This window comes from Neophocaena asiaeorientalis, unplaced genomic scaffold (assembly GCF_003031525.2).
Source record: "Neophocaena asiaeorientalis asiaeorientalis breed wild unplaced genomic scaffold, Neophocaena_asiaeorientalis_V1.1 scaffold177, whole genome shotgun sequence".
Taxonomy (NCBI): domain Eukaryota; kingdom Metazoa; phylum Chordata; class Mammalia; order Artiodactyla; family Phocoenidae; genus Neophocaena; species Neophocaena asiaeorientalis.
In genome coordinates, this window is record NW_020172779.1 from 7933749 (window position 1) to 7951654 (window position 17906).

The 17906-nt window shown below is 36.9% G+C and overlaps 1 protein-coding gene across 3 annotated transcripts; it reads right to left on the reverse strand.

Moving 5' to 3' along the window:
- Positions 1-704: 704 nt before the first annotated feature.
- ZHX1 (zinc fingers and homeoboxes 1) lies at positions 705-17397 on the reverse strand. 3 transcript variants are annotated; one of them, XR_003002733.1, is made up of 4 exons: positions 17279-17397; positions 4838-7687; positions 4355-4451; positions 705-2305 (listed from the first exon to the last, which is right to left on the reverse strand). XR_003002733.1 is itself a non-coding variant. In XM_024741244.1 (3 exons), exon 2 carries the CDS (start codon positions 7460-7462, stop codon positions 4841-4843), a length of 2622 nt encoding a protein of 873 aa, XP_024597012.1. In that variant the 5' UTR covers positions 7463-7687; positions 17279-17397; the 3' UTR covers positions 705-1263; positions 4838-4840. The 3 variants fall into 3 exon arrangements, 2 of the variants coding, with proteins under 2 accessions (XP_024597012.1, XP_024597011.1); XM_024741244.1 differs by lacking the exon at positions 4355-4451 and having other exon boundaries at positions 705-1263; XM_024741243.1 differs by lacking the exon at positions 4355-4451.
- Between the last annotated feature and the right edge of the window lie 509 nt (positions 17398-17906).

The window sequence follows — 17906 nt, forward strand, 5'->3', positions numbered from 1 at the left end:
AAATAAATAAATTTATTAAAAAAAGAATGAAATTCTGATATATGCTACCGTATGAATGAACTTTGAAAACACTATGCTAAATGAAATAATTCAGACATAAAAGGACAAGGATTGTATGATTCCACTTATTTGAAATATCAAGAATAGGCAAATTCATAGAAACAGAAAGTAGATGAAAAGTTACCAGGGGTTGTAGGGAGGGGGCAATGGAGAGTTATTGCTTAACAGTTACAGAGTTCTGTTTGGGATGATGAAAAGTTTTGGAAATAGTGGATGCTGTTGCCCAACACTGTATATATAATTAATGCCATTGAACTTAAAAATGGATATAATGGCAACTTTTGTTATATTTTACCATGATTTTTTGAAAATTCAGTTAATAAAATGAAAAAAAAATCACTGAAAGCTACTAATCACTGCTAACTTTTATTTTGTATTCAAGGACACAGTTAACCAGGAGAAGAGGGTTCTTTGCTCTGTCAAATAAATATATTTAAAAGCTAGCAAACATCAGAGCAGATTTAAGTGTCAAGTCTTAAGAGACTGGGGAAAAATTACTAATAGTTATTTACAGCTATACAAAGTTAACATATTGCAAGGGAAACATAATATAAATATATTCAAAGGTTTCATTTCCAATACTTGACATTTCAAATTTTGAAAACATTAAAATTATTGTCAAACAAAACTCAGACCACATTAGCAATGATTTAAAAAAGGGAGCAATTTAATCATTATAATACAGAGTGCTTTAAGAAGTTTTTAAACGTGTAAAAGAAAGAACAGTTTAGTGCATTAAATCGTTACTGTCTTTACATTGCTTCTCTTAAAAAAAGTTAACAGTAGTAAGAAAAAGCCACCCACAAAGCCAGCTGTTTGAATGAAGAAATAAGCTAAATTGCAGCATTTTGGAATTACTAATAAAGCTATAGTTAAAAAATGAAAAGTTTATAAAAATGAAAGCAGCATGCATAGTCAAGGCTTTTTCATAACATTTTCATTAGATGACAAACATTTAGGTAAAAACAAGAGCTTAATATTTATTATTCATTAAATTAGATAAAATAAACTGGCCAAGCCCACTACATCTGGTCATTCAGAAAAACATTTTAAAATCCAAAGCTAATGAAACTGAACATTTCTTCTATGAAGAAAGCACATTTTGAAAAATGGTCCTGTAGTCACAAAGGAAAGGGTCCTTCTCAACACGAATGAACAGCACCGGTCTTTACAAAGTTTGAGTTAGGAGGAACTTTCAGTCTCCTGAAATGGCAAGAGTTAACAGTGAACACTGCCATGTTCATAAGTGAAAAGCTAAGTTTTACCTCATTCTGATCAGTTCAGAATTTTTTTCTTTATTCATTGAAGTTGTTACACAAAGTAGAATTTCACCAAAAGATAATTCTTGAAAATTCTGATCTGACACCTGTACAAAATTTCTGATTTCTATACGATTGTAAGAAAACACTAAGTTAATATTTACTACATGGTTCTTTTTCACATTTTTGGTACAATATTTATTTCAGAGTTTCACCCTATCCAAATTCTTATGCCAGTTTCTTTCCCTTCTTCAGTACTGACTATGTTCGGTTTAAGAAAAAGCTAATTCAATTTCTAATGAAAAAAAGTAACAGAGTATTACAAGTAGTAATAGTGGTATCCATGAATGTGTTCAATGAAAGATCCAATCATTAAGCGCCAATGATACCACAAAATCTTCTTGCTCCAATATGTCCACAGCCTGTTTTTCACTTACGCTGAAATTACATAAACCCATGCACAACTCCTTAATCTTAGTGCAGGGCCTGAGAAATGAGATATAGAAATAAATCAGATTTTTCTTTTTCCTGCTTCAAACAAGTTTTACTCTGTAAAATGTTTGGTCACTCAAAGCTATAATCTTAATCATATATCAAAGAATACAGGCAATAAGGCCCATCTTACGAGACATACAGTATTAAGCTGAACAGAATATGAGGACAAGCTCTAGTGGTCATTAAACCCCCTCAGAAAGTCTAAGAATCAGAATGTCTCCATCATATCAGAATAAAAATGCACTTCATTGAAATGTGACTGCTTACAAGTTGTTTTAATTAGTGTCCTGTGTGCACTGCAGGACTTCTGCCGTCTGCAGCAGTTTAACTTTGACACAACATTGAGTCCCACTGTTTTTGGGTATTGGATCCTATTTTTTGAGATTGTGTATGCCCCCAAACGTTTTCAGTGTCATCAAAGATTGAGCCCATTCACAGTAAATCAGACATCTGGAGTTGAAGAATTGATTCTCCTCCAACGTTTTAGGCAGCTATAAAAGAAAAACATAATAAAAAACTAAAATTTTAAAGATAACCATATTTTAACATTTACCACTTTTAGAAACAAAAACGATTAAAATACATCCTCTGTATTCGCTTATTAATCCTGAGATCACTTGCCATATGTATCTTGTGTAATGCAGATTTTGTGTGCAACTCCAGTGTATATGTTCTGCATATACCAGATTTGCTTATAGACATTTTTTACCTACATGTAATAATTTATAAAAAAATATTAGTTGGAAGTATATATTTCATTGTATTCATAATAGACTACGAAATCTAAAGACTTGTATTTTTTTCTATTTATATATGGGGCTAGCTTGTGCAAAAGACATATGTGTTTATCACTTTTTTGCAGTAACTATTTTGGAAAGGTTTTGGTTACTTTTTTTTTGGTAAATTAAACCGTATCTAAATGAAGAAGTAACTGTTTAGAGGAAATTTATGGTGAATCCTTTTATAAGATGAAAAATTATTTTGTTAAGCCAGTGATAACTTGGTAATTCATGGGTTTTATAATTTTAGACTTTTGCATATTTTAAAATTAGAGCATGCCAATATAGGTACCACAAAAGTACATGTATAACATATACGATACAATTTTTTAAAAACCATGCATGGCTTTGTGTGAATTTTCTGACCCTAGTGTCCATTAGCGTATTGATATATTACTTAAGAATTACCCACACAAACTTAAAGTAAGGTCAAACTAAGCTGTACAACAAAGTTCACATTATTTTTAGAATGAGATTACAACTTCCTCCAAAATCACTGCAGAGCTTACTACTACAACAACGACAACAATTCACTGCAGCAACTAATTTGTTGATTCAGTCTTGGCAGAGTGCACATTCTTGTGTTTAGCAACAACAACAAAAAAGCCTGTAAAAAATATTTTCTGCCTCTGGGTCAGAAGAAAGCCTGTCCTGAAGATTTCTGACATAAGGAAATGGAGGGCTGTGTTTCAGGATAAAGCCGTACAAGACTGTTTAACTTCTTGTGACTCACAAGGATACATTATGCTCTATAACCTGGAGTGAGATTCATTCTAAAATAGGTGCATTTTTAGTCTCATCTGTTTTTCTGCCTGAAAAAAAAAAACCTGTTAATGAAAAGAATATCTGGAAAAAAAGAATATCTTGCTTACTGCCAAGCAATAAGAATAGTGCCTGGTACATATTAAGCACTCTATAAATAATTGTTAAAACAAAATAAATAAAACCAGGGAGGAAGGCATGGGGGAATTAAAGAAATTCTGTGTAGAATAAGAGAGCATAAAAGTAGCAGATGGGGTAGGGATGCCAAAAGCTATGGAAGTAAGTATAATAAATATGCTCACATGATGAGGGTCTAAGCCTCTTTTCCTCCCCTGCTGTTTCAGAACACTGCAGTGATTTCTGACAACAAGGTGCTTTTGGACTACTGATGGACAGATACAAACACTTCATGACAACTGCACTGTTTTTAAAAAAAGTACAGTCTTATCCTAGAACACTCCAAAACAGAGAGTAGAAAAGAAGCAAACTATGCTACTGAATTCCAAAAGTATTAAGAATTCAAGTTCTAACTCCAAATCAGGTATCTGGATTTGCAACTACAGTGAAATTTTAATTAATCCAATCTATAAAAGAATTAAGAGTTAAGGAACAGGCCAAACCTTTCAAATTTAAAGCATATATACTTGCACTTTTATGCCTACAGAGAGGTATTTTTAACTTAATAATGTGTTTCTGCTGGTAGCAGGTTTGTTTTATATCAAATAAGGAAAAGACATTTCAGGCAATTGAGTTAATTTAATATAAAATCTGTTATTTACCACTGATCCCTAAAACAGAAATAATTTATATCACAGTTTTCAAAGACAGATGCCACCTAAGCAAACATGAATTTATATATCGCTTAAAACAGACCTTTGGCTTTTAATAGAAAAAAAAATTGAATAATTTTAATACTTAAAGCATTTTAAACTCTAGTTAAAAATCTAATAGTTTTGGGGGCAATACAATGAATAAAGAAAGAGAGATAGCCATTTTCACCTAGTTTCCTAAAACTGAGCAATCTTCACCCCTGTGGTAAGTCTTTCCTTCGGTATACTTTTCCCCTTCTTTTTAGTTTTCGTTTTTGAATTCTTTCCTTAAACAGGCAAAAAATGAAGCTTTAGTGAAGGAGGGTTGCAAGAAATACATTTTAGTTATCTTTAGTATGTGTGAATCCCCAACCCGCCCACCAGTCTTCCTTCTTAGAGAATGGGTAACTTTCCCTTAAAACAAAGTAAAGAACATTTCACATAAAAAATAATTAAGGCAACATTAAACTCTACATAATAAACATAACCATCACAAGAATCAGACTACACGTGATAATCGTATCTCTTGGCTATACTCATGGCACCTAGTCCTCTTATGAGGCATAAGAGAAACTATTTTAGAAAAAATCCGTCAAAAGTGACGATGACAAATACGAGGTGACTGTGCTAAATGTATGTGGTTGGTGAATGCACACGCAGCTTAACAACTTACATTTCAGTCATCTGATTTAGAAAGCTTCCGCTTCACATGTCGTGGGGGTTCCCAAGTGTCACTGTCATCTGTTTCTTCTTCATCCTCTTCCTGATCATCAATAACTTCATCTTCCTCCTCATTTTCCTCAAATAATTCTATACCTAACTCTGATCTTCTCTGTCTTTCAGCAAACCATTCTCTGACCTGCTCGTAGCCCATATGTGATTTGTTAACAAGTTCATCGAGGTCTTGCTCATTAAGAAATTTGTGCTTCAGGTAATAATCCTTAAGTATTGCAGTTCCAGTTTTAAATTTGATGAGGGACGGCCCCCTGTCCCAGTTGTTCATTCTCTTGCTTCCTCTGGGCCGCCCGCGAGGTCTTCCTCTTCCCCTTCCTTTGGGTCTCCCTCTCCCCCTTTTTCTAAGAGAAGACAGACCGTTCATACTGCTTGAATTGGCGCTTTGATAGTAGTAGTACCATTTTAAGTTTCCATTTTTCCAAGCATAACGGGTGTCCCCAAACCAACTAACTATGTCTGTTCTAGCAAGCCCACTTTCTTCAGCCAACTTGTCATACTCTTCTGGCGACGGCCACTGTGTTCGGACAAATGCGCTTTTAAGCATGTGCAACTGCTCGGGTGTTTTTTTACATATTTTGCCCGTACTCCCTGACTTAGGTGCGCTAGACTCATCTCCAGGAGAAGTTTCTCCAGTTTCTTCTTTGGAACTACCTGCATTGCTTTCCTCTATTTCTCCTTTCTCTTCCTTTAAAGCTTTTGATTTCTTCTTCTCTGTAAACCAAGCATCAATTTCCCTTCTGGTAAGTTTGGTTTGCGCTCTTAACCTATTTAATTCTTCTTCTGAAAGTACGGAGCTGTTGAGAAAACTTGCCTGTAGGGCACGAAGCTGCTCTGCCGTCTTCTCTTTAAACTTTTGGGGAGTAAAGTCTGGAAAAGGATTCCAGGATTGTTTCTGCGGTGAAGTAACAACAGTTGGGGATTCCGTGGTTTCATCACTGGAGTCTATGATAATAGTGGCGGAGGAATCATTGTTGAGATGTAAGCACTGATTACTCTTTGAATTTCTCTGGTTGTACCTTGTGTCACTAAACCATTTTTTAATCTCTCCTTTTGTCAGCCCTGTGATTTTCATAAGTCTGATAATTTCGGAATCATGGGGAAACTGATTCTTTAGGTAGCTAACTTTTAATTCTGCCAGTTGCTCTTTAGTCTTTTTTGCCCGAACGCCGAATGCATCAGGGTTCGCCACTGCAGTCTCATTTTTCACAAGCTGAGAGGATGGGGCTCCTGCTGCTGCTGGCTTGGTCTCTGCAGTAGGCTGAGTGGCCGGGGGCTGACTTTTCTGTGCGTTTGTTTGATTTGGAACCCCTGCCACTGTCAAGGCTATAGGTGCTGCTACTGGCAAGGTATTCGTGCCGGCCACTTGGGTAAGGACCAGACCTGGCTGGCCAACTATTTGGCATGTCTGTAAGATGGATGGTAAACCATTACTCCCTGTGGAAATGTGGGTGGGGATGACCGTTATGGTCTGAGGTACAGTGTGGACTGTTCCGTTGAATTGTTTTCTTCTCGCCTCCTCTACTTCCTCGGGAGTCCAGCTAACACCATGTTTTAGACGTTGGGCTGAAAACCATATCTTGATCTGTTCCTCTGTATATTTTGCTTGGGCAGAAAGAACAGTAATTTCTGACATTGTTGGATAAGGGAATTTGTTGTAGGTGTTAAGCAAAAGGGGGTTGTTATCCAATGCAGCATTGTAGGTAGGAATGCTATTAACAGGGATGAGGACTTTGGGAATCAAATTGGAATTCTGCTGAGCTGATACAGCAGTGATAACCTGTGCTAACCCAGGAAGAACTGCTGCCGGGGTCACAACTGTGCTGGCAGTATTTGGATGTATTCTGTTTACAATGGAAGTACTTGTATTCGATTCAGAAGCTGAAGAACTTGGATTTTCCACAGTTCCTTCACGGTCTGGTTTGATTTCATTCTCTTTCTCTTCTGGAACGTCCTCAACTGAATTATGATGAACTGTAATCCGTTTGTTCTCCACTTTATTTTTCATCATTTTCATGATAGGAGTTTTACTGATAGATATTCCCGAAGAAGAAACTTCTGTCGATTCAGCTTGCTCTGAATTCTCCTCTTTAACAAAACTACCATCAAAAGTCAGATCATTTATTGTTTGTTCAAAGATTGTCTGGTTATTTCGTTTCACCATAGTCAACTTGAAATTTTCTTCTCCCGGGTGATATTTCAGATTATGCTCGGAAAGTGCATCATACCTTTTGGTAAGAAAATTGCATTCGACACAAACATAGGATGAATTTAGCACTACATTGGGATGTTCTGAATCCACATGAAAAGTAAACATATTTAGATCTGGAGTTTGAAAAGTACAATATTTACATTCATAGCCACCTTCAACTTTTTTATTTTGCTGATTGTCAGAGTCTACGGATTCATGAACTTCTTCATCACTTGAGATACTCTCTGCTCTGGTGTTTTCTACAGGTGTAAGTACAGGAGGACCTTCATCCAGATCTGATATCAGCTCGAGGTCTGGATCCTGTTCACTGGCAAGGACCATGCAGGGTGTTGTGGATTTTCGCCTGCTTGCCATTCTGATGTTATGGGGAAAATCTCAGTGGTGATTAAAAAGCATTGGGGCTTAAAACTGTTCAGTATTCTTCATTTGAAAACAATGGCTTTTGGTTCTTCAAGTCTGTCTTTGTGCTCAACAAGTCTCATTAGCAGCTTTTTCATGGTGCTATCAAGTAAAGAGCTTATGGTTGGCAAATAAAATACTGCTGAACTGCTGAAATTTTTGAAGCACAACTCCAATCACCTACATTAAGATAAATTAAAAAATGTTTTTAAATGAGTGATTATGATCTATTAAGCAAATTACAGTTATATTTCACTTACATGAAGTTGTTGGAGAGCTCAGTTATAAAGATGTAGAATAAGACCAGACCAGGAAAAAAGTCCTCTAAGGGTCAAAATAGATGTCTCCAAGCCAACTCACTTTAGGTCATGTACTGTACCTCATGGGGCAGCCCACGGGCTTGTTTATTTGGATTTTTTCATCTAGCCAGCTATACACTGGAAGGGAAGGGGGGAAAAGAGTCTGCTTCGGCAGGCATACTAATATCAGTGTGAAATGATAATCTGTTAACAGGGGAGGAACTTTAAAACTATAAAAGCAGCCACAGATACTCAAGACTATGACCACTAAGTATATAAGAAATTCAATCCATCAGTTATGCCCGCTTCTTCCTCCTGGTCTGTCTTATCCCCAAAGCATGCCCAAGTATGGCAAAAGCAACAAAGGCAGAATATAAATGATCAAAGTTTCAGAAACATTATCTTAATCATTCTCCACAATGCTATCAAAATTGGTAAAACATATCTAATCATGTCAGTCTCCTGACTTCAAGCTTATGATGGGTCCCCAGTGCTGAAAGAATGAAGTTCAAACTCCTTAAGCGACATGTAGTTCTCTTCACATCCTGGCTGCAACCTCAATTTCCTACCATCTCCCTCCTGACTCCTATTTCTTTATGTTTTAGGCACAGAGCAAAAACGACTGCTATTCTAAGGACTCTCAGTGCAGGCCATTCCTTGTGCCAGGACACTTGTTTGTGCACTGGGTGTGATGACCTCTCTATAAATCTGCCTGATAAATCACCTGCTCCCCTTAGCTCGGCCCAACCTCCTCCCCGGCTTATTTTCTAGTCTAGAACTTACCATATTGTACCAGAGGAACGTTACACTTTTGTCCCGAAACCTCCAGTCTCCTTATTCATTTTTTTCCTTCTTTTTTAAAGTAATAGCTTTTTTGAGACATAGCAAAGCTCCTGAAACTCTGGATGGAGGCAATTTCCTTTATGTCTTCAATCTAAGCTCTCCCGGCTGAGCTATCTTGGCTGACTTCTCGTATATTTCTCTATCTCCTTTTGCATACAGAAGCCTGGAAGTAGAGACTCACTAAATGCTTATTAACCTGAACTAGGGAGTTCCCTGGTGGTCTAGTGGTTAGGTTGCAGTGCTTTCACTGTTGTGCCCCGGGGTTCAATCCCTGGTTGGGGAACTAAGATCCATGCCCCCAACACACACACAAAAAAACTACTTCCAACCTGAACTAGAATGAATAGGAAAAGAGTCCTGTAAAATTCAAAATGCCCTAAGGGCATCACCATGGAAAATGTAGCTGAAATTCACAAGAATGACCTTGAATCATCAAGAAAAAGTGAGTTATGTTCATACAAATACATTTTAATACTTTTGCACCCAAAATAGTTAAAATACAATTTTGATGCTAAATCAAAGTTGGTGTGCTTCTAAATTCTAAACCAAATGAAAATGAATACAATAAGTGGTATCACTTATTTTGTACCACGAATTGGAACTATTTTCATTTACTAGCATAATCCTTGTCCTAGCTGAACTGAGGAGAAAAAGTTTATTTCAAAGATTATAGCAAAACTAGGTCTCCATGACTCAGTAAAGGGAGAAACATTTTTAGGAAACAGAGCTGTCCAAAGAGAGAATGTCCTGCCTTTGAAGGTGGTAAGATCCTCCTCACTGGGATTATTCAAATATATACTACATATCCATTTGATGGATCCAAGCAACAGGTGGAAAGTTGGACCAAAAGTCAGACTAAATGTCCTGATTTCCCATATTACAAAATAAAGAGCATCAGCTTAGTAATAATAATGGTATCAACAATCCAAACCTCACTATCAAAAGTGTTAGTGTTCTTTTTTTTCTATAAAAAATCTTTGGGGATTCCCTGGTGGCGCAGTGCTTGAGAGTCTGCCTGTTGATGCAGGAGACACAGGTTCAATCCCCGGTCCAGGAAGATCCCACATGCCGCAGAGCGGCTGGGCCCGTGAGCCATGGCCGCTGGGCCTGCACGTCCGGAGCCTGTGCTCCGCGGCGGGAGAGGCCACAACGGTGAGAGGCCCGCGTACCGCAAAAAAAAAAAAAACCAAAAAACTTTGATTTCTAAGGGAACATAAAGAAATCACTGAAATTTAAAATGATTTCTTAACTAAATGTTATAAACTAAGATAATACCATCTCTCCTACTCAGTTCAATAAGGAACACCACTGTTTTTATCATTTTTTCCTCATAAGAAATAGGGAATTCCTCAAATAAGACTTTAAGCAGAACAGTAACCAATGAGCAGCACCCACATTTTTGACAGTGAAGGAGAATTGCTGAAAGGCAGGGGAGTAAGCTATTTTATGACTGTTATTCTCATAGAATCTTAGATTATGTTTAGTTAGGGTATATTAACAGCCAGAAGCCAAAGATAGAGGGGTTTTTCTTGAAACTACATTTCCTGAAAATGGTGGTTTTCAAACTTTTTGTTGTAAGCAGGACAGCCCTTTCTTCAAACAAAATTCTATGAGATGCCTAAGTGCAAAACTGACTAAAGAATATAGCCACTGGTCGGAGAAGTATAGAAGCTAAACTACTTCCTGACCCCATCCCACGGACCCCACAATCCCTACTTCCACCTCTGATGGGTTCTGAGATGTGTCTGAAGCCTTTGCCTTAAAAACGTAAATACTGGGGCTTCCCTGGTGGCGCAGTGGTTGAGAGTTCGCCTGCTGATGCAGGGGACACGGGTTCGTGCCCTGGTCTGGGAAGATCCCACGTGCCGCGGAGCGGCTGGACCCGTGAGCCATGGCCGCTGAGCCTGCGCGTCCAGAGCCTGTGCTCCACAACAGGAGAGGCCACAGCAGTGAGGGGCCCGCGTACCGCAAAAAAAAAAACAAAAAAAAAGTAAATACTTTCATCAAAAATCCTCAGCTTGCCAGTGCTAAGTGAAATGTGAAAGCTAAAGTGAATTTAATGTGTACTTTCAGGTTGTTTCACTCTAAAAGGCAGGCCTGGAGCGCCCAGGAGTAGAACAGAGTAACCCATACTAATAAAAAGATACAGAAGAGAAACCTGAGGAGCTCAGATCCCTTTATTATTCTGGTTCTCTAGCTCTTGGGTTAAACTTCTTACTTTTTATCCTATCTAGTATAAAAATAGGAATATGCTACGAAATTATTACTTTTATTTCCTTTCCTTATAGTTCACTAGCTCAGGATGGTCAGTTTGTAAGAACTGAAACAGATATAAAATTTTAAAACCTTAATTATTTTTTGCTAAAGTCATGAAAATTACAAAATATTCATGTATTATTATCTAATGATATATACACACAATTGTGCTTTTTCCTTTGAAAACACTGGTCTTTGAAAGGAATTTGAAAATTTTAAATTATAAATTAAATTTATTTAAATTAAATATTTTAACTTAAATGTGTAACTTGAAAATTATGATTAAATTTAAATAAGCTACTTAAAAGAAAGGCTTAAGGGCTACCCTGGTGGCGCAGTGGTTGAGAGTCCGCCTGCAGATGCAGGGGACACGGGTTGGTGCCTCGGTCTGAGAAGATCCCACATGCCGCGGGGCGACTGGGCCCGTAAGCCATGGCCGCTGAGCCTGCGCGTCCGGAGCCTGTGCTCCGCAACAGGAGAGGCCACAACAGTGAGAGGCCCGCGTACCGCAAAAAAAAAAAAAAAAAGGAAAGGCTTAAAAAAAATCTTCAGTAATGCAAAAGACTAAAAATCTGATTATTTTGAGTAGCCTAGGTTGCCTCAACCTGGATTACTTCTATACTCAACTACATAGACCTGAGAAATACTCTTTCCTCTTCACTTCTAAAACTGTTTGCTCACATTTTGCTAACAAAACCAGAGTCAATATATTATTTAACATATTTCCAAAGAGAGACTAAGAGTTTCCAAAAGAGCCTCAAGATTTGGTCCAATGGCTCAATTCTATTATTATGATATAACCTAAAAATAAATCAAAGCACAAACAAGGGCATCCTCGTGGTCCTTATTATAAAGTCATGATCTGGGGGGGAAGCAAGGTCCTCAGCACAACCGTCCCTTTTTTTTTTTTTTTTTTTTTTACCCAGTACGCGGGCCTCTCACTGCTGTGGCCTCTCCCGTTGCGGAGCACAGGCTCCGGACGCGCAGGCTCAGCGGCCATGGCTCACGGGCCCAGCCGCTCCGCGGCATGTGGGATCTTCCCAAACCGGGGCACGAACCCGTGTCCCCTGCATCGGCAGGCGGACTCTCAACCACTGCGCCACCAGGGAAGCCCAATCGTCCCATTTTTTTATGGAAGAAGAAACCCAGGCCCAGGGGGATTAGTTCACAGAGGCTTTGTGGTGTAGGGTAAAACCACAGGTTTTAGAGTCTCCTCTGTCACTTAGTAGTTAGGTGACTGGAAAAGTTACCCAATATCAACCTCATATCAACCTCAGTTTTCTCACCTATAAAACCAAAATTCTTCAGTTCAACAAATCCACTGAACAACTATTTGTTGAAGGTCAACTACGTGCCAGGCACTGTGTTGGGCACTTGGATTACAGCAGTGACCAGGACAGATCATCTCTGCTCTGCCAGATTCTAGCAGTTGAGCAAGGAAAACAGGCAGTAAACAATTACTTAGACTAACTATGATCAATGCAATGAGAGAGGAAGTATCGGGAACTATATAAGCACACTACAGGAGGCTTCTAGAAAAGAAGCAGAGAAGGCTGCCCTGGAGAAAATAAGAATACTGGTATCCTACCTCAGAGGCTGATCAAATAAAAATGCTTCACACACTCTGATATACAGCAGGTGCCTAATTAATGCTTTTCCCCCCAGTCCCTGAAAAATTCTTTTCGGAATGAATAAATACCATTTATTTACTATTATTCTCTTTCTATCTCTCAAGCAACATAATCAGCTGACAAGGCACACAAGTTGAATGAAAAAGCAAAAGGGGTTAAAAATACAGAATAAGAATTTCCATGGTGTGGTTTCAATTCATCTCCTTTCATCATTACAGTGCAGTGGAGCTGAAACAGGAAAACTGCCATATAGAAATTTCTATTAGCTGACAGGCATCTCATCCTCCCTTTGAAAGTCAACTCAAAAAAGCTTAAAATCAATTTGCGGAAGCTTGCACTATTTACCTATAAAAGAGGGTTAGAGTTTAGTTGCACAACTGAGGAGCTAGGTGGCTTTGCAGTTAAAACATAATTAAAGTGAAGTCTGCCAATAAAAGAAAAAATCATGCTCTAAATGCATCCAGCACTGTAAATATAATTATATTTGAATGCTATTTTCAGTTAATCTTTCAGTAGAGAAATACGTTAAAAAAATAAATGATCAAATCCATTACACTGCCATTAAAAATGATATTCAGGGCTTCCCTGGTGGCACAGTGGTTGAGGGTCCGCCTGCCGATGCAGGGGACACGGGTTCGTGCCCTGGTCCGGGAAGATCCCACGTGCTGCAGAGTGGCTGGGCCCGTGAGCCATGGCTGCTGAGCCTGCGTGTCCAGCGCCTGTGCTCCGCAGCGGGAGAGGCCACAGCAGGGAGAGGCCCACGTACCACGCAAAAAAAAAAAGATATTCAAAAAAGTAATTAAGGAATATGGTAAAGTATCCATTTACTGTTAAATTTTTAAAAATCGGAACAAAATTTGTATATTGATTATAAAATAACTATGGGAAAATATGTATGCATGTGGACAAAGACTAGATGAGAACATAAAAAATGAAATTTTCACATTAGATTATGGGTGAAATTTTTTTATGTGTGGTATCTACAAGTTTTCTTTAATATTGTTATGACATTGCTTTACTGTAAATACAACAAACAATAGTTTCAAGGCCTTAAAACTGCAAATAGACTAAAATATTTCTATGGTCATTTGTCTCAAGCTGGAAACAAAGTTTACTTTCTATTTTTAAAGCAAAAACATGTGCTACATAAAGGTTTTTTCAGGAGGAAGAAGAATCTGAGTGTGTACAGCATTCAGGGGTATTCCAGACGTCTTTGGGGACTGCTGCCCCACGGTAGAGAAGTCAGACTGGTTCTAAGAGCCCGCAAGACCACACATAATCTCCAGGGTGTAGATCTAGGCCAAGCCAATTTCCATGGTTCTATCTGCGCACTGGTTCTTCTCCGGAGGGTAGGATGCTCCTTAATCAATTCATGATTCTTAACTCATGAAAATAATTACATGAAATTTTCTCTGCAGAAAAGCATTTAGTGAAAGCAAAATTTATTTCATCACAGAATAAAAATCTAAGCAGTTCTAGTTCTTCTTACATTGTCAGAGAGAATGTCTGTTTAGCTCTCCACTATATTCTCAGGGCCAAACAGTGCCCATTAAGGCCCCAATAATATTTGCTGGGGAAAAAACAAGCTTTAAAATATATGTGTATTGTGTATTATAACCTACATTCTACTTCATTAAGCACTCATTTATAGAGGAGCTATAAAGAACAGCTGTGCTCGCTTTACAGTACTTTCACTGGTAAAATCCTTACTAATAAAATTACCTTAGTCCCTAGAATACGAAAACATGCTCAAATATAAAACACTCTATTTATTAAAACACAGCAATGGATATTCAACAAATATTTACCAATATCTATAATTCTACCATAACAAATCAGTTTTATGTGTGAATAGTGTATATCTATATTTGTAGACTATATAAAAATGAAACAAGGATGATAAATTCATTCAAAGAATTAGTCCTGCAGTAGAATTCAGAAGAAAAGGCACAGTTCTTATAAAGATAGCAAATGCAAATTTGAACTTAGAATCATTATTTCTCTATAAGAGAAAACTATATTTTAATGATATCCTATATTTTTAAAGAGATTTAAAAACAGGTTCTCAATGTAATACACTATAAAAAGTTAGTGAATTGTTTCAAATTCTATGCTTAGTGCTAAAAAAAAAAGTTTCAAAAATTTTATAACTAAGTAGGTCCATAGCTACACTGAATTTCCAAGCCTCTATTTTTCTGACTGTCTTGTACTTTAAATTAAATGATTAACAGTTTATTGGCCTAGTTAGCCACAAAGGCATGTTATTTTGGTAAGATTTTATGCGAATAAAAACAAACTTTGTTTTTAGGCCAATTCTGGGTCAAATAAGAACATTTAGAAGATAACTATGATTTTTAAGTACTGTGTTAGTTTTGACCGAGTACCAACTAAGTAAAACTGTTCTTAGGACAACTAAAATATACAAACTAAGAATCCTTTGAAATGTGTATTTATACCTATCCTGAGAACTCTTAGGACTCTGTATTCTATTTAGTTTCACTTCTCCCTCTCTGAGTCAGAGTTCTGTTTAGCCAGCTGAAAATACTTATTTTTACATGTTTGTATTCAAACTAAAAGTTACAAATCCACCAAAATCACAGAATGCCTGAAATAATAGTAGGAACAAAGAATAATGGACTCAAATTAAAACAAATGCTATCTACCATGTTTTTTTTAAAAAAAGGTGTCCAAGAGGATACTTTTTTTAATTACAAAATTTTTCTTTGGTCTTTACACACTTGAGGCATTTTTCAAAGCTAAAATATAAAAATATTTAGAAACAAGAGTCAAGTTCTCAAAAAAAAAAAATTAAATGAGCGATTTGTCAACCCAAATTTGTACCCACAACAAACGTTTGTAAAAATTACTGTAACCTAGAATTATTACCTAAGAGATAAGTCTCAAGAAAATTGCCAAAATGGTCTCAAAATAATAAAAATTCAAGTATCAAGGTGAATACAGACGGGAGTGAATGTGATCCAAGTAACAGCATCTAAGAAACTGTGGCCAAAGATTATCTAATTTCAGAAGATCCCTTTGCTAATGCTAATTAAGGCTTAAAGAGTTAGAAACTCTATCCTCTCTACCTGTTTTTTTTTCTACCCGAGAAAGCCAACTTTAACGCTGCTAAAGATTAAAAGAAGAATCTAAGCTGGACAGATTTCTCCTGGTAAACTCTGACCCCAGATTTGAGAAGTGAAATGTCTTTTTGAATGGTCTCTAGGACACTAACATCCTGATGTTCTACCTTCTGCTGGCATGTAGGTCGGTATGTAACATAATGAGAGTGATATACAAACTAGCCCTATAATGAAATCTCCTGTCTTTATTATTCAAGTTTGTGAATAGGATCCAAAAGTAATTTTCGGCTGAAAATAATTTTCCCCTACTTTTCTCAAGGAAGTGTATTAAATCTTTCACAGACAATCTAACACAAGAATGCTATTCTTGATTCTAAGTGAGATTATCATTGAAAGGCTGAAAAGCCATTCATCTGTCCATTATCTTGCCCATTTATAAAATAAAGTAACTGTTACCTATTTCACTCTGGATATAATCATTCAATTTTTAAAAATACTTTGAAGGGGGCTTCCCTGGTGGCGCAGTGGTTAAGAATTCGCCTGCCAATGCAGGGGACACGGGTTCAAGCCCTGGTCCAGGAAGATCCCACATGCCGCAGAGCAACTAAGCCTGTGCGCAACAACTACTGAGCCTGCGCTCTAGAGCCCACAAGCCACAACTACTGAGCCTGCGTGCTACAACTACTGAAGCCTGCGTGCCTACAGCCTGTGCTCTGCAACAAGAGAAGCCACCGCAATGAGAAGCCCGCGCAGAGCAACGAAGAGTAGCCCCCGCTTGCCGCAACTAGAGAAAGCCCACGCGGAGCAACCGAGACCCAACGTAGCCAAAAATAAATAAATAAAATTAATTAATTAATTTAAAAAATACTTTGAAGGATAACAGTAATTAGTATTGGTAATGTCAACTTGTAAGAACACAAAAAATGCAAGTGAACCACCACATTAATGGTTATGGAATCTTTCCTAGTACTTTCTGGAATCATATACAATAACAATTGGACTAAATAAATATTTCCAACAGTATAGTATATAATCTAATGCTTCTTATAAAAGCCAACTTATATCAGGTAAATAAAATATAAAAGTAATTAAGTAAAAATATATTCAAATATTTAAATGGTGGTATGCCTAACCTAAATCAAAGTATTTAATTATTAATATCTTAAATTTTATAATTGTAATTAACTATTCTTAGAGGACTGTATACTGAAAACATATTTTCAGAAGTTGTTCTTGTAAGTCTTGAAGCATTTTTCTGGATATAGGCAAAAGAATAGTAAAATTTCTAGATCAATTTCCCCACAGAAAAGGTCTCTACCCTCATGACCTTCATTTGTCTGTTTCACCACTATTACCACAGCACCTGGTACAGTGCCTGATACACAGTGGATGTCAGCAAATGTATTGAATAGATTGAAAAATCAATTCTAAATATACCACAGATTTATTATGAAGTGTGATGCTGTTTCCCTTGAAATTAAAGCAGACAATACTTCTATATTTTTCAAGTTTGAAAGTACATTTCTTGAAAAAGAGTTAAGAATATATCTGCTGCTTTTTAAAGAAAAGCTTTTAAAACTTTAGCCAAATATAGTATCACTATATTAAGTGAGCACATTCAGTATCTGAGTTTTTACCATACCAAAACGATGAAACACATACTTGCCATAGCTTCCTTCGCATTCCGTTCTTTGACACAGAAGGGTGTCCCCTCAAATTAGGAGATGTTTAGCTCAGGCCATCATTACCAACAGGTCCAAAGTACCTATCTGCCATCTCCTACAAAAAAAGTAATATCGCTTTATTATTCTAGATACAATTCAGTCTTATTCGGAAACTTTAAGCTTATGCTTTGGCTTTTTAAAAATAAATGTAATTTTTAAAAAACTTCATTTCCTCACAGAACTTTTAAAAGAATCATCGAAATGCCAAACTCAATCTTAGTAAGAAATTCAAAACTGAAAACTACACTTCAAAATATCTTTATATTTTATAAAACAACCAAGTCACTATTGTACTATTTTCAATAAAAGTTTTCAAAAGGTGAATATATGCAGTCTATAATATGAAAGCTGAGATGAAGAAATTGGGGATTGCAAAAAATTAGTACACAAAAGTTACGATAGACAACTTAGTTAAACTAAGAGTTGGGAGGAGGTGTGTGTTTGTATGTTTACACGTAAGCCTAGTGATATTTGTACCCTAATTTACTACATATTAATTGGAATGAAGTGGATCATTAATGCTGGGGACATGCCAATACTACTTAAATAAACTAGTGGTATTCTAC